The sequence below is a fragment of the Protopterus annectens genome, chromosome 17.part0, assembly GCF_019279795.1.
Source record: "Protopterus annectens isolate FY-2018-M chromosome 17.part0, PAN1.0, whole genome shotgun sequence".
Lineage (NCBI taxonomy): Eukaryota > Metazoa > Chordata > Ceratodontiformes > Protopteridae > Protopterus > Protopterus annectens.
Window position 1 is genome coordinate 638320404 of NC_056751.1, and position 19666 is coordinate 638340069.

General features: G+C 36.7%; 1 protein-coding gene across 1 annotated transcript in view; it reads left to right on the forward strand.

Annotated features, from left to right (window-relative positions):
* The window catches only part of LOC122791484 (extracellular calcium-sensing receptor-like), a 108566-nt gene extending 93286 nt beyond the window's left edge, over positions 1 to 15280 (forward strand). The window contains exon 5 of the mRNA XM_044059227.1: positions 14085 to 15280. Coding sequence (XP_043915162.1) covers positions 14085 to 14980 — 896 coding nt within the window. The 3' untranslated portion in view covers positions 14981 to 15280. The remainder of the gene's footprint in view (positions 1 to 14084) is intronic.
* The last annotated feature ends 4386 nt before the right edge of the window (positions 15281 to 19666 follow it).

Consider the following 19666-nt stretch of genomic DNA (forward strand, 5'->3'; position numbering starts at 1 on the left):
CAGTCCAAGCTAATTCAGTTTTCTAACTTGGTTATACTTGAGACTGGCAAATACAATATTATTAGATTCACTGTCCTTAATAGTAGCAAATGTAAAATGTTAAACTGTATGTAACTACTTTCCAATAATAGCATCTTTCTATTATGTCAGTTGTACTATACATGTAACTATTTATCTAAAAACAGTACATTTTTGCAATGTCAGTGAACTATAGATAACTAATTTTGTATGTCTCTGCCTGCAAGTAATCTGTGGTTTTGCTGTACTATCTTTCTCTTAACTTCTTTCTATATGTTAATTGTGGAGCTTTTCTCCCTGGGCATCCACTGAAAATGGACCTGGTCCAGTTGGATTATTCCCGGTTAACAAATGGAAAATAAATAAATACATCTTGCATGCACTGACTTTAATAAAGCCTTTGACCAAGTCTCTTACAGGGGAGAGGTAACCAGACTGAAGGAACATGGAATAAAACAAAAGTTGCCTAAATAGATAGAAGGCTGCTTATGTGGCAAGAAACAAAGAATAGAAATTAGAGGTCACCTTCTATGGAAAGAGTTATGGTTAGATGGGTTCCATATGGAGTACTTCTGGTACCAATGCTCTTAGACATCTTTGTACCCCACATGATAATGAGTTCAGAGAAAACATTTAACTTATTTGCAGATTATTTTAAGACAGAAAAGACAGAGGCAAATGGGAAAGCAAGCCTTCAAAAGTGACCAGAGAAGTGGGCTTAGAAGTAGTTTCAGAGGTTTAATGCACATAAGGTTAAGTACTTAAATAAATAAATAATTTACCTTGGCTCTAATAATCCTGACATAGAATACTCATGGGAGTAGTGACCCTTATAATCCCAGTTTAGAACATTGCATATGTTTAGTGACCCTAATAACACAGGTAAGGAGAAACAAGCTGAGAAATGTGGCACTATGGCCAGTTAGATGTTAGGCTGTATCCTTAAGGGAATGGACTTCAATGACTCCAAGCACAAGGAGGTTACATTAACCATCTAGAGACCCATTATGAAGCCCTACATATTCAGTTATGGTGGCTTTGCAATATCAAGCTAGATAAGAAGGTGCAAGGAAAGCTTACAATGTGGACAAAGCAAGAGCTACGTCGATGTTCATATAAACAGAGTCATTAAAGTGTTGACATGATACTGTTGCATAAGGCAGTAAGATAAGGGAGAAGGTGATGGCAAACAGATCAAAAACAAAGCAAGAGGGAAGATTAGGCATGGCTATCATATTAAGGATAAAATGCTCATGGCAGACATTAGAAATACTTTTTCATGGAAAGAGTACTGGATAACTGTAACAAAATTATCTGAATGAGTGGTTAACTCTAAGTCTCATAGTTCTTCCAAAATCCATAGGATTTATGAAGGGTTAAAAGAAGAAATATATCAGGGGATTCAAAAGATACCAATTAGACTACATATATATCTAATGCAATTTAACTAGCTACCAAGGGTTATAAACTCCAGGTACAAAGTTGAAGTGATTGACTGTTGATGTTCATGAAATTGATTTAGAGGAACAGATGTAAGATTGATTGATTGACTCATATTTGATAAAAAGGTATGCAGGATGGTCACCAAGCTATTTTAAGAGACAACTCAGGCCCACAAAGGCAATATTTTACTACATAAATTAAAGATTGCTTTACCTGAGCAGTCATCTTTGTTCTACTGTTCCATTTCAGTGCCACAGGACTCTTTCTAAATGAATAATACACATTTTTCATAGTGTTTTGTTTTTATAATGGTATGCATTAGGACAAAACATGTTTGTATGTTCTCTCTCCCTTACTCTTTATTGGCTTTTGAATGCCATCCAGAATAAATCTGGAGCTGTAAATAATGGTCAGCAATGTAACTATTCTATATGTCTTAACATGATATGTTCATGTAATAAAATGAGACTGTTACTGTTACTTTTACTATTAAAAACAACTATTTTTACATGGTAGTTGTTTTATTCAGTTGTGTGTGTTTGTGTGTGTGTGTGTGTGTGTGTGTGTGTGTGTGTGTGTGTGTGTGTGTGTGTGTGCTCTTTTATTACTTAGTTTGGATTTATTTCACACAATACAGTTAATTCTTTGGGCTTTTTTGTTTGCTTTGCATTTTCTTAATTTTGTTGATATTTTATTACTTTCCACTTCAAGAAAATTATTTTGAAGCTAGGAGTGTTTTGTATTTAATGGACTGTCTCGTGACTGTAATGTACTTTTAAATAGAACACTCATTTTTCCCAGTCAGTCTAAAAGTAGTGTAAAGTATCCAAAAACATTTTTCTGAACAGAAATTCTGCTTACTTGTCTTTTATGAGGCTGGTATAGTGTTTTAAAGTGCTTTTTATTGTATTTTTTTCTGACAAAAGTAACTTTTGTGAACTGGTAGTATTGACTGGCAATTGCTGTTGTCTTCCCCAGGAAAGAGACACAATTTTCTGCTTGACCCTGGAACAGAGTACTGGTCCATGGTAAGTCCTTTTTTTCAGCCAAGGAAAAACATTAAGCAAACAGCTTTTGCCATTAGAGCAGGATAGCAATTTGCCTCAGCCACAGGTAGATGACTCTGCTGTGACCATTTCTTATAACTCAGACCACTCATCTTTTACCCCAGACCCTTCTGGTGTAGCACCTACAGCCACTATGGACAGATGGTTACCCACATCCTCTGTGGCTGCTGGGGTCCCCTCCATGGGTAGAGGAGAGCCATTCTTGTTGGTCCTGGAATAGAGAACAGGGAAGGTTTCCCTGTTGTGTCTGTATGCTATTCCCATCCATGGAGAAACAGTTTCAGCCACTAGTAGCATGGATGGGCTCATTTTTCATGTCAAAAAGAAACAGAAAACCAAACATGTATCTACTCTTCCTCATATTTCTTTGGATAGGAGTGGTTTACTGGGTGTGGCTCAGGGTTTAATTCAAGTGTAAAGTAGTTTCTGATAAAAGAAAGAGTGATTCCTCTTTTTCTGAAGAGATTCAGGATTCAGGATCTAAACGGGGAGATGAAGGGATGTGTACAGTTTATTTTTCTTAGATTTCTGTTTCAGACTCAGAGGAGAGCTCAGTTTCTGATTCTCCATGTGAGGGTTCCTCTTTCTCTGAAACTATTGCTAGAATTTGCCAGTGTTGTTACTGGGAGAGCACTGAGGTTTCTCCGTCTCACAGAAATACTGTGATTTGCTACAGAAGGATTTCAATAACCTATACCCATTCCTTCTATCCTGTCAGCTTTAGAAGGTGTGTATTACCACCTACAATTTTCCTGATAGCCAGCTGCCCTAAAAGTCTTCTAAATTTTTACACACTATTCAAAAACCTGACTCAGTAGGTACAGATTTCATTGATCCTACTGCTGCTGAGCACTTAGTTAATTCCAGTTCAACTCTTTAATAGGTATAGGAAAAAGTGTATACCTCTGCAACTTTGATTTTCAGAATTTTGAGTTGACAGGCTCATATGTTGAACTTTGTTCTGGCAAATTCTGAAATATGACAAATATTTTACCTGCAATTTCTTCTTGCAAGGAAAACTCTCATTTAAATAATGTTGTTTATTCTGTTGAAAAGATCACCACTCATTGTTTGTAATGTGTGTGTGACTCTATTGATACTTCTTCAGGGCCATGGCCACTGGTACTGTTTTGAGGAGGTTTGCATGGCTGCATTCTCAGAACCTACCAGATGATGCTAAAAATTAAATTTTAAATTCTCCAGTTGATAAAAGATTTAGTGTTTGATCATCTCTGATGTAGAGATGATCAAAACGTGTGATGAAAGGGGAAAGCTGATGCAGGGATTTTCAGTCCGTTTTTCCAAATTGTCCTAGAGAGTTTTTTTTCTCCTCATCCAATTTTGGCAAAAACAGACTAAACAGTCTCAACAAAATTCAGGTAAACAGACATTTATGAAGAAATGGCAACAGGGAGGGGTCCAAAAAGAAGTCTTGAACCTCCCAAAACAAAGGAAAGTCCAGCAAGTATGAATGACTATTCAAGAGACCTTGTGACCCTTGTGACCCCCTTCCACCTTGTCCAGTCTTCCAGAAAGTCTGAATCTCGATTTTTCTCTTTGGCAGCAGATGCTTCAGACAAGATCATTCATCAAGGTTACAGATGACAGTGGAGAAATTTCTTCTTTCCAGGGGGTTATTCCTCATACTTCATATCAGACTCTTGTTTTCATCTGTTCTTCATTACACGCTGTCTCAAGGATTAATAAAACCAGTCCCTCCTTCCCAGGTGAGGAAGGATTTTTATTTATTGATGTTCCTAGTTACAAGGAAAGAAAAGGCTTGGAGACGAGCACTGGATCATTCTTTCCTAAACTTGTTAGTTATAGTCCCCAAATTCAAATGATGTCACTTCACAACCTGTCACCTCTTCTTCCTCTTTCAATTGTCCTCATAACACTAAACGTAAAAGATGTTTATCATCACATCCTCATTCAGCCAGACTTCAGACTTTTCTTAAGGTTTGTGTATCTGGGTTACATTATCAGGAATCTTCTTACCCTTTGGACTATCTATTGCACCAAAAGTGTTCACAAAGTGTTTAGCTCCCATTATAGTCCATTGCAGACTACATGGTATACTCATTTTCCATATTTAGATGACTTGCCTGTCTTTGCAAAGTATTTTTCAAAGTGTCAGGAATATCTCTGTTGGGTGAGATCTGTGATTTCCATGATACCCTTGCCAAGATTCCACGTGAGAAAGATATGGTGGTATCTGAAATCTCTTTGGTCCAGCATCAACACCCCTTATCATTTCAAATTACATTGCTGGTATTTGTCAGAAGAGAAATAATTTGATATAGAAAACAGACATACTGAAATTCAGGTTTCTCTTTCCACTTCCAAAGCAGTCACCACAGACATCTCAAACTTTGCATTGGGAGCAGTTTTAGGATGAATAAATGTGCAGGGGGTATGGGACACCAAGGACAGCAACAAGCACATAAATATCAAGGGGAAGCTTACCCTGATCAAGGCACTCACCTCTCAGAGCCATCTTTGGTCCCCAGGATCTCGTCATGTGGTTCTAGACAATACCACAGTTATGTGGTACATAAACAACCAAGGGGGAACCAGTTTGTATCCCCTTTGCAGGCAAGCCATGTTAGCTTGAGATATAGCTTCACAACACAATCTCACTCTACAGGCATCCTACATTCTGTCAGAGCATAATTGTGTGGTAGATAAGCCGTGCAGGTCCACAGCAGACCCCCACAAATGGAAACTAGATAAGAGGATCTTCCAAGATTTGATCCATCTGTGGGTAGCTCCTCAAGTACACCTCTGTGCCACTTCTCTGAACAATCAAATGGTAAGATTCTGTTCCAAGACCCCATGCAAAAAGGCTTGAAGACAGAAGTGAGGGAGTGATATCAAATTAAAAGTGGAAAATCTTGAGACAAAGTGGCAACTTAGGCTAAATGCCACCCCCCCAGGTTTGAATGACAATATTGCCATTCTTTCAGTTTTAAAAGAAAAAGCATATGTTATCTACGACATTTTTTAAACATGCTTTTTTAAGTACAAAAGATTTACATTACATGTTGCAGAATACATTTTTATATTTTTATTTTATTATTCATTTTTCAACTCGGGTTGTGTGCTTTTAAGCATCTGTATTTAGTGTTTGATGATGTCATTTTATTTTATTCTGTGTGGATTGGTCAGCTTGTACGGTGGTTTGTTATTTAAATTGTGAACTTTTATCCCATTATACTCTGATGAAGCCATCTGTTATGGTGAAAGGGCTCAGTCTTTGGGACATATTGTCTGTTTTTTACTTATCATTGTGCCATTAAATTGGTGTTTATCATTTTATTATTTTTGTGTTTGGACATTTTATTATTTTTTGTTGCTAGTTTTTGTTTCATTTAAAGTTTTGGATCATTTGGGACTGTTTTTTTCCGACCAACGATTGACTCCGTTTCTCTGGTTCAGTGATATTTTTACTATGGAAGCTGTCATAGGTGAACTTGCCTTGTCTGTACAGAAATTAACAGCCCTCAATTCCAGAGGAGGGACGGCTGCTCCTGACAGTCCAGTAAACGCTATGCTTACCAGGATGCAAGCAGAACTATTTACTCTACATACGTCACCTATGGATGGAAGGGTGGCTTCTGACCAATCGAATCAACGTCAACCTCCACAAAGGTGGGACTTCAGTGAGTGGTTGCTGATGCCTATTGGGAGTTTCTCGGACTTGAATGAGGAGAGGAACGAGCAGCCGACACTTAGCAAACAACTGGATTTATTCGAAAAGTCTGTCAAGAAATATAGAGGTTTGCAACTTGGCAACGCATTTCTAAGTAAATCATTAACACTGAAACAAGTTCCAAAGGGACTTCGTATATGTAAACTACCTATGGGCATCAAGGTTAATTCACCACCATACAGTGAGTTGGTTGATTTATTCAATAGTACTGGTCTGGAGATGGTCAAAATTATCATTAAGCATAACACTAGCAAGTTGGCTGTTTTGGAAAATGAAATTAATGTTCTCAATCAAAATATAGTTAACGATCTCCTTTTTTCTGAGTATTTGAACAAATATAATCAGGTACTCAAAGATGTTGATAACTTTGTAAAAAATAATACTAACACCAAACAAAAAAAGCTTATCAGGGACTCTGATGATTACAAACATGACCAGGCTTATCCAGTCGATTATAAGGATGGTTACAAAGGTGGTGGGTCTCCATCTGGAACTGTGCAAACAGACGCAAGGGAAGACGCTGAGGCACCTGTTGTAGCTAATGACTATTTTTTGGAGAAGAATGAAGGGCCAAGGAGGTTAGAATGTTTGAAAAACAGGGGGAAAGTGGGCCCATACAACAAAGAGTATGCAGGCCACTTTCCCTGCAATTATTATTACAGGAGCAACAGAGGCCTGGGGCGAATCTGAAGAAACATTAAACAACAATGACAATTTGAGTGACTCTAGTCTTGACCCTGAGTTTAATGCTAACAGTGTTACATCTGTTGAGTCTTTTGAGTGTGATATTTTTATGAAAGGTGATTTCATTATATACAATTACACTGACTTGTTACTTAACCACACTTATCGCATTTTATTGAGTAAAGGCACAACATTTGTTCCAGACTTTACTTTGGACTTAGCTGATGTGTTAACTAGTTTGAAACTGTTTACTAGGCAACTCAATTTGAAGTTGTTTTTCAAAGATAATGCAGACTACAGAGTGAAAGCACCACTGCAGAGAAGTAGTTTGTTTATAGCACCTAACAATGTGGATATACTTTTGTTTGAAAGGTTATGTGAGAATGAACTAAGAAGGATTTTAAACAACAACAAGAAGCACATGACAATTTGACTATTGAAGAAAGAAGGGCATTGTACAGTTTAGCAAACAACCATAATTTGCGGTTGATGAAACCTGACAAGGGGGGTGGTATGGTCATCATGTCACAGTACGACTATGTGTTTAGGATGTCTGAGATTTTGAATGACTAGTCAACCTACAACAGGGCCAGTATTAATGAGATCAACAGGGCATATTCCAAAATTGATCTTTTCTTGTTGGATGCATTATTTCAAGGGACTCTTGATGAACATGAATTTAAGTATCTCTCTGTTGAACATCCTTCTATGCCAGTGATTTTTGGAATACCCAAAACTCACAAATCTACTTCAAATCTGCCATTTAGACCTACGGTGGCAGCAAGGGATTCCAAAACTGAACCCCTCACAGCCTTTGTTGATGAATTGACTACAAATGTATTGGGTGAAGTAGAGCACATCTTGAGGGACTCATGGCACTGTTTGGAGAGACTTAGGGTGGTTGAGGTATCTGAAACATTTTCATTTCTCACTATAGATGTGGTTAATTTATTTTCCACTATACCTCATGATGAAGGTTTGAATTATTTCAGAGAAAGTCTGTTAAGAAGTAAGTCTCTGGTTAAGACCAGGATTAATCTGCTAGTCGACCTTATGGAATTAATTCTGAAGAATGACTTTCTACAGTTTGAAGGGGAAACACCATCAAATAGCAGGGATGGCCATGGGAGCAAAGTGTGCTCCCATGTTTGCCAGCCTAGTACTCCTACATTGGGAAGATAAGTTTATTTTTTCCTTTAGATTCATGTCCAAGATTCTGCTTTACAACAGGTTTTTTGATGATATATTGATTCTTTGGAAAGGGAATGAGCAGGAAGCTAAGGAGTTTTTAGAATTTTTAAACAGTACAACTCCTTTTTTTAGGTTCACCAGTTTTTGGCATCCTAGTGAAATCAACTATCTTGACATACATTTAAACAAAGATGAGGGGATTCTTGAAAGTAACATTTATAGGAAGAAAACTTTCTCTAATTCAATGTTACACTTTTATAGTTGTCACCCCCACCATCAGAAGAAAGGGATCATCAAAGGCCAGATGGTTAGATTGTCTAGTTTGGTGAGCAACTATGATACCTTTAAAGTTGAGTTATTTAAGTTGGTTGGGATGTTTTTGGATAGGGGTTATCCCCTCAAACTAACTTTAAAAGTGAAACATGAGGTATTGAAGAAGAGGGATACTTTGTATCAGCCAATTTTATGTTCTAGAGTACATGACAAAATGATAAACACCCAGAATAACAACAGTGCCACAATGGTTTTAAGATATAATCATCTTGCCCAAGATTTAGTAGTGGCTATTAACAATGCATGGCATTTGGGTTTAAATGAGGTACACAAGAACATACTTGGTTTTAAACCCAGGATAGTGTTCAGTAGGGGAAGGAATGTTAAAAATATTATAGAGAACCCCACCCGAAAGAATCAAGTATCTAGAATGTACAAGTGTGAGACATGCAGCACTTGTAAGTTCATCAATGATGGCTCCTATGTGTCTACCCCTGGTTACAACCGTACTTTATGCTGCCCGCAGGTGAAGGTAACATTACATTAACATAGTATGTAGTAGCAACATGCACCAGCTGTACAAGTTTCTATGTGGGCAAAATTATTCGGAGACTCAGGGAAAGAATAACTGAACATGTAAAGGCTATTAAGACAAATAATGTTCATAATGCATTATACAGGAATAACATAACTTGTGTAAAATTCAAGAAATTTATATTTTTTGTGATTGATAAAGTAACCTCCAATGAGAGAGGGGGGTGACATGAAATTAAAAGTGGAAAATCTTGAGACAAAGTGGCAACTTAGGCTTAATGCCACACACACCCCAGGTTTGAATGACAGCATTGCCATTCTTCCAATTTTAAAACAAAAAGCATGTGTTATTTAGGACATTTTTTAAACATGCCATTCAAACATCTTTTTTAAGTACAAAAGATTTACATTACATGTTGTAGAATACATTTTTATATTTTCATTTTATTATTCATTTTTCAACTCGGGTCGTGTGCTTTTAAGCATCTGTATTTAGTGTTTGATGATGTCATTTTATTTCATTCTCTGTGGATTGGTCAGCTTGTAGAGTGGTTTGTTATTTAAATTGTGAACTTTTTTCCCATTGTACTCTGATGAAGCCATCTGTTATGGTGAAAGGGCTCAGTCTTTGGGACATATTGTCTGTTTTTCACTTATCATTGTGCCATTAAATTGGTGTTTATCATCTGTGTTTGGACGTTTTATTATTTTTTGTTACCTTTTCTTTTCCTTGGATGGGAATGTTCCTGTATGCTTTTCTACCCTTTCCACTAATATCCAGGGTACTTCTGAAGATTCAGAAAGAATTCTCCAAAGATCATTGTGGTGACTCCCTTCTAGCCCAGATGACTGTGGTTCTCCTTTCTTTTCAAAATGACCAGTAGCAGTTACCACAAGTTTCCTCACAGACTGGACCTAAGAACAACGGATGTTTGTTACACTGCATCATCAGTCATCTTCACTCGATTACCTGGATGATAGGGTTTTAATTCCTTTAAGACACCTTTTACTGAGGGCATGCAACAGGTACTTAAGGAGGCAAGAAAGCCTGCTACTAGAAAATGAAAAGGGTTTTCTAGTTGTTGCCAACAACATAATCAGCACCCATTCAGGGCTAGTTGTTCCCCAGTTTTGCAACATTTGTGTGAGTTACTATCCAATGGCCTTTCTTATTTCTGTTTCAAGGTTCATTTATCTGCCATTTCAGCATCTATGATAATGGATCCTCCTCTTTCAATGTTGTCTCATGTCAAAATGTTCTTGAAGGAGTTTTGCATAAGCAGCCTCTAAGTAAACCATTGGCCCTTTCTTGAGATCTTAGTTTTGTGTTAGAGAAACTAACACTTGCTCCATTTGAACCAGCTAATCTGGCTGACTTCAGGTTCTTAACATGAAAAACAGTTTTACTGATTACTCTGATCTCTGCAAGAAGGGTATCTGGGTTTCTAAGCTCTTATGGTGAGTCAACCCTATCTTATGTTCCATAGGGACAAGATCCTTTGAGAACCAATCCTTCTTTCACGCCTGAAGTGGTATTTGAGTTTACTTTAGGCCAAACTATCCATCTCCCCATTTTCTTTCCTGCACCTAAAATTGAGGGAGAAAAGATACTTCATACCTTTGATGTCCACAGACAACTGAGGTACTATCTTTTCAGAACTAAATCTTTCAGATATTCAGATCAATTTTTCATTTCTTGTGAAGGTAAACAGATTGTTTCCAAATGGTTGTCTAAAGCTATTACCTTTTGTTATATTCACAGTAATAAAACTATTCCAGGCATGGTCAAGGCCCAATCTACTAGATCCTTGGCCTCATCATTTTTTTATCTGTACACAAATGTTTTACTTACATGTTTTTCTTCATCTGAAATGAACTTTTAATATTTTTAGACTACATGAATCTCACTTTTGTAAATCATAACCTAGGAATAGAAATGTTCTGACTTTTTTAACAAATTGTATATTATCTCTGTATTTTTCACTGTTCTACTACTTTATTTACTTTTGTATAACTATTGTAAAATTGTCTATATCCTGTGGAGCTTTTCTCCCCGGGCCTCCAGTAAAAATGGGCTCTTCCAGGCCCAGTGGACTATCCCAGTCATCAAACTGTGATAAATAAATAAAAAAAATCTATTGCTTTTTGGAAATGGCTGGATTCTATAAGCATTAGGGAAACTGCTACTTGGTCCTCAGTACATACTTTTACAAAGCATTATATGCTTGATTCCTTCTCTAGGTCCAGATTAAGCTTTGCTAGGACTTTGCTTCCACCTCCTAAATGTAGTTAGCTAAGGTAATCTACCCATATTGCTAAGGCTACTGTAGCAGTGATTTATATGATGAACATAGTACAGTTGTGTATGTTAAACTTACCATAACAGTAGATGTTCGAATGATCACTGTTTAGTAGCCACTCCCTCCCTTCACCCCCTTGTTTTTTGGTGTTTTTTTTTTTTTTTTTTTTATGCCAGGGTGTTGACATTTATTTTTTTGTTGTTCCTAGTATTACCCTTTCAGGGCTCAGCCTCCCTCTCTATTCTGGCAGGAAAGCCCTGTAGGGCTTTCAGCCCAAACTTGACTTTTAGTCAGCCCAGCTGGAGCTGCTTGACAGTTTGGGTACATGGAAGGTGCCCTGATGTTTTAGAAACTGGCCGGTTGTTATAATCTTGGTGGGATATAACCCATAAAGCTGAGGCTACTGCTGCACTGATCATTCAAACATCTACTATCATGGTAAGTTCAACTTGCACAACTGTACTTCCCATAAGAACGGGCTCACATAAGGTGACATACAGGTTGTATTAAATATGGAGTATAGCAGGAAGTGAACACAGACATTAGCAGAGTTGGAGAGAAAAGGGTCTACTAACATTATTTACAACAAAGTAATGAGGGATAGTACAGAAAATGAAATAAAAAAAGTAAACTATCTACCATGAATAAAGGTACTGTACTTGTAAGCGCAGTGGAAAGACAGATTCACCATCATCCTTGCTTGATCATCATGTACAAATAATACCACAAGTCACTGAGTGTAGCACAAGTTACATTCAATTTACTTTTAGCTTTTCAGTGGGACTTACCTTGCAGTCTTGTTAGATTTAGAACAAATAAAAAAAATGACTGACCATGGGAGGCTAATGATTCTGCATAAATCTGCTTGAAGTGATAAATGCTGAGGCTAGTAAGAGTCAAGTGTTCTGGTTCTATTTCACCAGCGTATCAGCTCCGGTAGGATTGTTGAATTGATACAGTTCCATATATCAGTCCAGATAATCTACTTAGACTGAACCCAAATCATCTTGTCTCATTGACTTCGGCAGGTCTTCATTTCATACGTCCTTCTTAGGATACAGAAGACATCAAACTCATAAAGCAGTAAAATGCTTTTTTCTAACAGTATGTTTTGGGTTTCTTTGCTGCAACCTAAATATTTTGAGGAGACAAATCCTGTAACTTGTGCATCTTCTCATGTTATATATCTTTAGAAGAAATAGCTGTGGTGTCAGGGCAAACAATGTCAAAATATCACAATCAGTAAATCCACTGACAGAATAAAAGGTGGAAACACCCACATAACTGTGAAATCCTCTATTGCTCTGATCACACTTCCAGCGCAGAGAGGAGGAAATCCAAAAATAGGTTGGGCACTCTACTTTAAATGGCAGACTGTTTTGAAATTGTCAGAGTCTCACAGTTGGAGAGGAGGAGTTAAACACATGATGCACTAGATTCAAGAGTGCATTATGTTGTAGCTGTCCCAGAAGAGAACATATTTTGCCATCCTGCTAGTGGTGAAAGAGATGGTAATACAGTCATAACCACATCTGTGATTGTCAGGACAATATAGCTTGGGAAGATATACATTAAATCATTTATGTGTGCATTTATTTCATTTTTTGCCTACTATAGTTATATTGGTCTGCTGTCTAGGAGGTAGTTCTTCAGTGACCAGAGCTCTCCTGCATGTGTATCTGTGGTGTGTGTGTAGTCTGGGAAATTGTTCAGTCTAGAGGACACCTGTACTACTTTATGTGATCATTAAGCAATAACCGACGACGTGGTGTGGTATATTGAAGATTTACCCATGGTTGGTGTGGTTTAAACAAAGCCAACCTTGGGTAAATCTTCAATATACCACAACCACGGAGTCGGTTATTGCTATTATACAATGACATTATTTAAGAAAAAAAATACTTACTTTTCTTAAATAATGTCTTTGTATAACGGTGGATTGCTGTTCTTCTGCCGGTTGTGGTATACTGATTCTGCTTTTTGATGTACTGCGCATGCGTATAGAACTTGCGTTCCCACACATACCCAGTACATCAAGGCTTTGAAATGGAAGCAACGGAGAAAAGAAAGTCTCAGTTGCTCCTTTTTCTCTCTCTTTTTTTTTTTATTATACAAAAAAAAGATTTGGGGGCAGTTTATACCAACAGAAAAAGGTCCGGGTGACTGAACATTTTTCCGTTGGTATATTGTGGGATTTACAACGGGCATGTTGGTTGGGCTGGCCAATCAGCGTGCACGTTTTAAAATATTAATAGGGAGGAATTGCATAATTGCAGTTTTAACAGAGTACTATATTGTAATGCTCATTTTGATGCCCTAATGGTTTTGCAGGGCGATAAATCCTGCATATCACTGTACTCCTCTTAACTTTGTGATTCTCATTCCGAAGTCACTGCTCATCAGACAACGTGTAATTATTATTTGAATTATAAAAACTCCTTGCAATTTGTCTCAGATGATGTGGTTTCAGAGTTAGTATATATTACTAGAGTCTGAGGCCACACACATCGCTACAAGAAATAGTGAACAAGCAGGTATAGGAAAAACATTTCAAGCAAACATGCCTAAGGAAAAAGGAAATAAACAGTGATCAGCAGAAGAAGGGAATACAAATTTAGAGTGAATAACTGAATGTTGCAACTATGCATGCTTTTTTTTTTCTTATCTTTTTAGTAGACTTGCTGTCTTGTTTTCATTTCACTGTTCTTAAGATGAACACACACAAAATAAATAAATAGATATATAAATAAATCATCTGCAGAAGGAATGTACCAAGCGTAAGCAAGTGCACTTTACCGTTATTTACAGCCATGCTATTTGGCTGTTGAATTAATTGCATCTCTTTATGCTTTTGCTTTTCAGGTTCCAGTGAATGTCAAAAATGCCAAGTCGATTACTGGCCTAACCAAAGAAGAGACAGATGCATTCTAAAAGAAACTGAGTTTTTATCCTATGAAGAGTTGTTGGGTGCAACCTTGGCCATTACTGCTTGTATTAGTGCAATACTTCCACTTTCTGTTCTTGTAATCTTCATCAAAAATCATGATACTCCAGTTGTGAAGGCCAATAACCGTGAACTGAGCTACTTACTCTTACTTGCACTTATATTATGTTTTCTTTCCTCATTAATTTTCATTGGGCAGCCCACAATGATGACATGTATTATGCGTCAGGCAGCCTTTGGTATAATATTTACATTTTGTATAGCCTGTGTACTGGCCAAAACTATTATGGTTGTCATAGCATTTAAGGCAACAAAGCCAGGCAGTAGTTTAAGAAAGTGGGTTGGACAAAAGCTGCCAAACACTATTATTCTTGTTTGTGTTACACTTCAAATTGTGATCTGTGTTGTGTGGTATAGCAGTGCAAGACCTTACCTGGAAATAAATACAACATCATACCTTAACAAGGTTATAATTGGGTGTAATGAAGGCTCTACTTCTACTTTTTGGGGTATGCTGGGTTACCTTGGTGTTTTGGCAAGTATAAGCTTTGTGGTTGCTTTCCTTGCTAGGAAATTACCTGCATCTTTTAATGAAGCTCAGTTCATCACATTCAGCATGATAATATTTGTTTGTGTTTGGCTGGCCTTCATCCCTGCTTATTTATCCACAAAGGGAAAGTTTACTGTTGCTGTGGAGATATTTGCGATTTTGACTTCCAGCTCTGGGTTGCTGTATTGCATATTTTTTCCAAAATGCTATATTATATTACTGAAACCTAACAAAAACAAGAAGCACAATATATTAACTAATTGAAAAGTAGAAACTAAAGGAACATGATATAAAAATAAAGTATTTTGTGGATTTTCATGTTTAGTCATTTGCTTTGTCATAAAATGTGCTGATTACACTGTTATGCAGACTTAAACAAATGTGATAACTGCACTTTACTATTTTAATAACTTATAATGAAGGAATAAATGTAGGCCATAATATGATTGCATCAAAAAGTGAAGCAACCCCTTTCTTGTTCTGTTTACGTAAATATATATTATCAGCTTCTTCATCCTTTATTGGTAACTACTTTACATTATTAAGGCTGTATAGTTTAATGCAACTGATTAATCAGAAACATGTACAATACAGTACAAATGATATTAAATCAAGCCTGTGTCATCCACATTTATCATATCTACATGGCATTATTGATTCATATTTATGCATGCAGCTTTGTTTTAGAGGGTTGTTTGTTTTTCCAAAACACAAGTGATCAAATCATACTAATTCAAGCCTGGTGTTTTGAAAATGATACACCCCTCTAAATTTCTGAAGATGAGCCAAAGTCAAAATCTTGAATTTTCACAGAAATCAAGTATATGCGTATTCACTGAATAATGGGGTGGTTATATTGAATAACAGTGGGTGTGGGACTTCAACTGCCATGTACAGGTGTGAGGAGTAGTCTCTATGCATACAACTGTTGTAGTGCATGGAACATGGTTATTATGCTCTGATATCCAGAGAAAGACACATCAGTTAAGCACTACTATAGAGTGAGACCCGATCTTAAAAATGTTAAGTCCCCCCAGGGCTCATTGTCAGCAGATGCCCAGGGAGAAACACTCCAGACATGTCTTTGGGGTGTGGGGGAAACCCACATGAACACAGGGAGGACATGCAGACTCCACACAGAAAGCACCCCAGGCAAGAATCAAACTGGAGAATCTGTTACTGTGAGGCAGCAACACTTACTGCTACACCACTGCACCACAGGCTAATCTGCCAGTACTGCCAAACAAAGACAGTGGCAGAATAAAAAACACATTTGTTTCTACCCGCTGTATGTACCAATAATGTGCCCTTCACTTTCTCTCAAAAACTTAGAAAGTAGCTAGAATAACAGGATGTGTGCTCCCCAGCATTTTTTGAAGGATACAAAGTCTAAAACTGAAATGAATTTCATTATTTAATTACTTCAATCCTCAATGATTTGTCTGAAAACCAAATAATTTATGAGGAACAGATGAAATATATAATGCAAAAATGAAGATTTTCTGCAAAAATCTGGACATTTGAGAGGAGTGACAAGGTGAGTGTAAAGATAAAAGTCTATGTTAGACTATTTTGTCGACAGTGCTCACTAAATGTTTTACTTCAGTAAAAGCTTGCAAAATACTTAGTTCTTTTTTGCTTTTATCTTTTTTTTTGTAACTAGTAGTACATGGAGCAGGTAAAGCTCCATGCACTACAAAGAAATATAATTGGCAGAGGCGGATTTAGGCTTTGGCACAGGTCCGCGCTCCTCCTTTTCTTAAAGTCATGCTATAACCTGGCCAATGATGTTGGCAAGCATAAGCTATGTACATTTTAGCATACAATTTGACAAAGCAAGGTGTAGCACATGTGTTGAAAATAAATCCTAGAAAATTTCCCAAATGTCTACTCCCCCCAACGATAACCTTTTTGTAATCGCAGCTGCTGAATTCCCATTAAATACAGCTGCAGTCTATCTCTTGTTGTTGCTGCTGTCCGATGATAACTTTTGGAGTTCCACAAAAGACGGTCTGATTGAAGAGCTGAGCAATTCCTTTTCATTGCAATCCTATGGTGTGCGTGAATTTCTCTGTTGAATTTTAGTATGGTGTGTACTAAATTAACTTGATTGTGCATTCTCTGACTGTGTGCAGCACTACATAGGACAGTCTGCTGAAAAATTGGTTGGGTACTGCACTGTGCACCTTGCCCTATCTTCAGCACACAAGTTATATTCTGTTCTGAAGTTCTTTGGGACAGCTTGTTTCATTTTTTTTTAAGACCAGACAGAAGGCAGGACTCAGGATGATGAGGCAAGTACAGTAATTTTCTTTCACACACACTCATTTCCAACCCATTCCCTACAGCAAGCAGCCAGCCAGCAAACAAAAATTAGCCTGTGCCCTGACTGGGATTAAGTCAATCCAGAATTACCACTCTGCAATGCAGAGAGAGGACAGCTGCAAGGTATACCTTTTTATTGCTGCAAAAAACTGCAAGGTAAATAATAAATGTTGTGTGTGTGTGTGTGTGTGTGTGTGTGTGTGTGTGTGTGTGTGTGTGTGTGTGTAAGTATTAAGTAAATTGGTGTGTGTGTTTTTTCTAGTGTGTGTGTTGCAGATGACTTGAAAATGGGTAAGCCAATTACATGTGTTACATATGGGGCATGGATATCTGCAAAAGAAATTAACTAAAGTGATGTTTTGGTCACAGGGTAGCTGATAATTACATCAAAAGCTAAGCTTATGAAATCGAAAGGCCTAAACTGAATGGTAAATATTTAATACAGCACACAGTGATTAAAACTGTAGATACATTTTAGGGCTAGGATACATATAGTATGGCAAATGTGTAGTTCCATATTTGTTTTTCTAATCTTATCAACCAGTTGGATAATGATAGTTATAGAAGTATACTTTGTATAAAAATGTTTATAAATTCTAGGAAATTGGAAATTAAGTCATTGTTTGTTAGTTACATTAGAACCAAACTAGAGTACGGAATAACTATATGGAAACCTTATTAGGAAGGCATGAGTGAACTGTAAAGAGTCCAGTGAAAATATACCTAGAGCATCAATGGAAGTGAGAATTTAAGTTACTATGAAAGACTAAAATATCTGAACTTGTACAGTGTCTCCAATATTTAAGAAAATACTTATTCAGGTATATAGGGCATTTCGAGACAACTACCTCTGGGAATGTTTGGGGTTATCAGAAGGTAGTAGTGAATCATCAGACAACTTATGTAGAAATTCTACAGGGATGAGAACTGTACTAACTGCTTCTCTAAGACATTAGCTGATGCATGGAATAGACTACCAAATTATATTAAAGCAAGCACTAGTTTAGATTTTTTTCCAGTAATATTTTATTATTTTTATATAAGAGATAACAAGCAACAGAAACATGGCATTACCAGAGAGAAAGGTTCAAACACAGTGGATACATATTTGAAAAGCCTATTGACATTATATACCTCTCATAAACTTGAAATAAGAAAAAGTATTATATACAATATGGTGTTCGAAGTTCTGAAACTTCGATAATCTAATCTAGACCCGATTTCTGATATCCCATCTTTACTAATCTGACTTTGAGGGAACACCAAAGTTTATATGTGTTGCTGCATGACCATAGGATGTGCCATAGATAAACTTGGGGAAAGGAGCAGCATGCACATAATAGGGACATATTATGATTAAATTTATTTAGGGTACATGGTGTGAAGTAAGTATTATTGTTAACCATCAATTGTGTATATAATAGCTTTTTGAAAGGGTAAAACTTAATAGTAGGTTCTATTGCTCTGAGTTTATGGTCCTCACTTAGGTCACTATTATATTGATTCTAATAATTGGAGAATAGCAATACATTTTGGTATTTGGAAGTTGTCAATACTTTATAAGTGCTTGATAATATACTTTTCCTTTTAGTTAGGTTATTTATAATACCTATAACCCTAGATATGTCACTTTCAGTGTTAGGTTCAACTATAATTATTGCTGTAAGAAGTTCTCTGATTTGATGTAGAATAATAGTATATTCCTTCCCAAGTTTCAGCTCATCTCTGAGCTCCAGTAGTGATTTCCTTTTGTGTCTGTATATATCCCATGTGATACAGTCTTTGATTAAGGGGTAATTTGCTAGACTGATCATTTTATTGTTTAGCCTTATATTGGGGTTCATGTGAATTGGTTGGAGATATGGAAGGGCCTTTTCTAACTCCGCATATTTTATTAAATTTTGAAAGATCTTTATTTTTTGCCTCAAGGTGCTATTAATAGAGGAATTACTTAAGCTTTCAGCCGATAGGAAGGGCAGAGCTCTGGGGTTGAAATTACTGTTTTTAACGTGATTATGCCAAATTTTAAACCATAAATGATGCTATGTGTCTTCCTTCAGTTTAAAGTTCGAAATTAGGATAACTCTATTTGCACATATGATTCAGTAATAAAGGCAAAAATCCGGCAGACTTAGACCCCCTTTTGGTTTAGGGCAACTTAGTTTCTGATACTTTATCCTAACAGCTTTTTGGTACCAAATGAATTTGGCCAGTTCCTTATTGATCTTTTGGAAGAAGTCATTCAGAATAATCAAGTTTGAGACATTGAATTGATACAACAGCTTAGGTAAAACGTTTATCTTTATGATTGCTACTTTAGATAATATGGCCAATTTAAGCTGTTGCCATCTATGAACGTCTTGCAAGATGCCTGTCCATACTTTCATAAGATTATTTTGATACATGGACAGAGAGGTATGTTCAAATTGTATCCCAAGGTACTTAAATGAGCATTTAATTTTGAATGGGGACTCAGCAAATAAATGTTCTTTATGGAATAATGGATTAATGGGTAAGACAAGTGATTTATTTTGGTTCAATAAATAGTTTGGGACTTTTGAAAATTTTCCACTTGTATCATTTAGCCTCTGGATATCAGAAATAGGATGTTCAAAATAGATATTT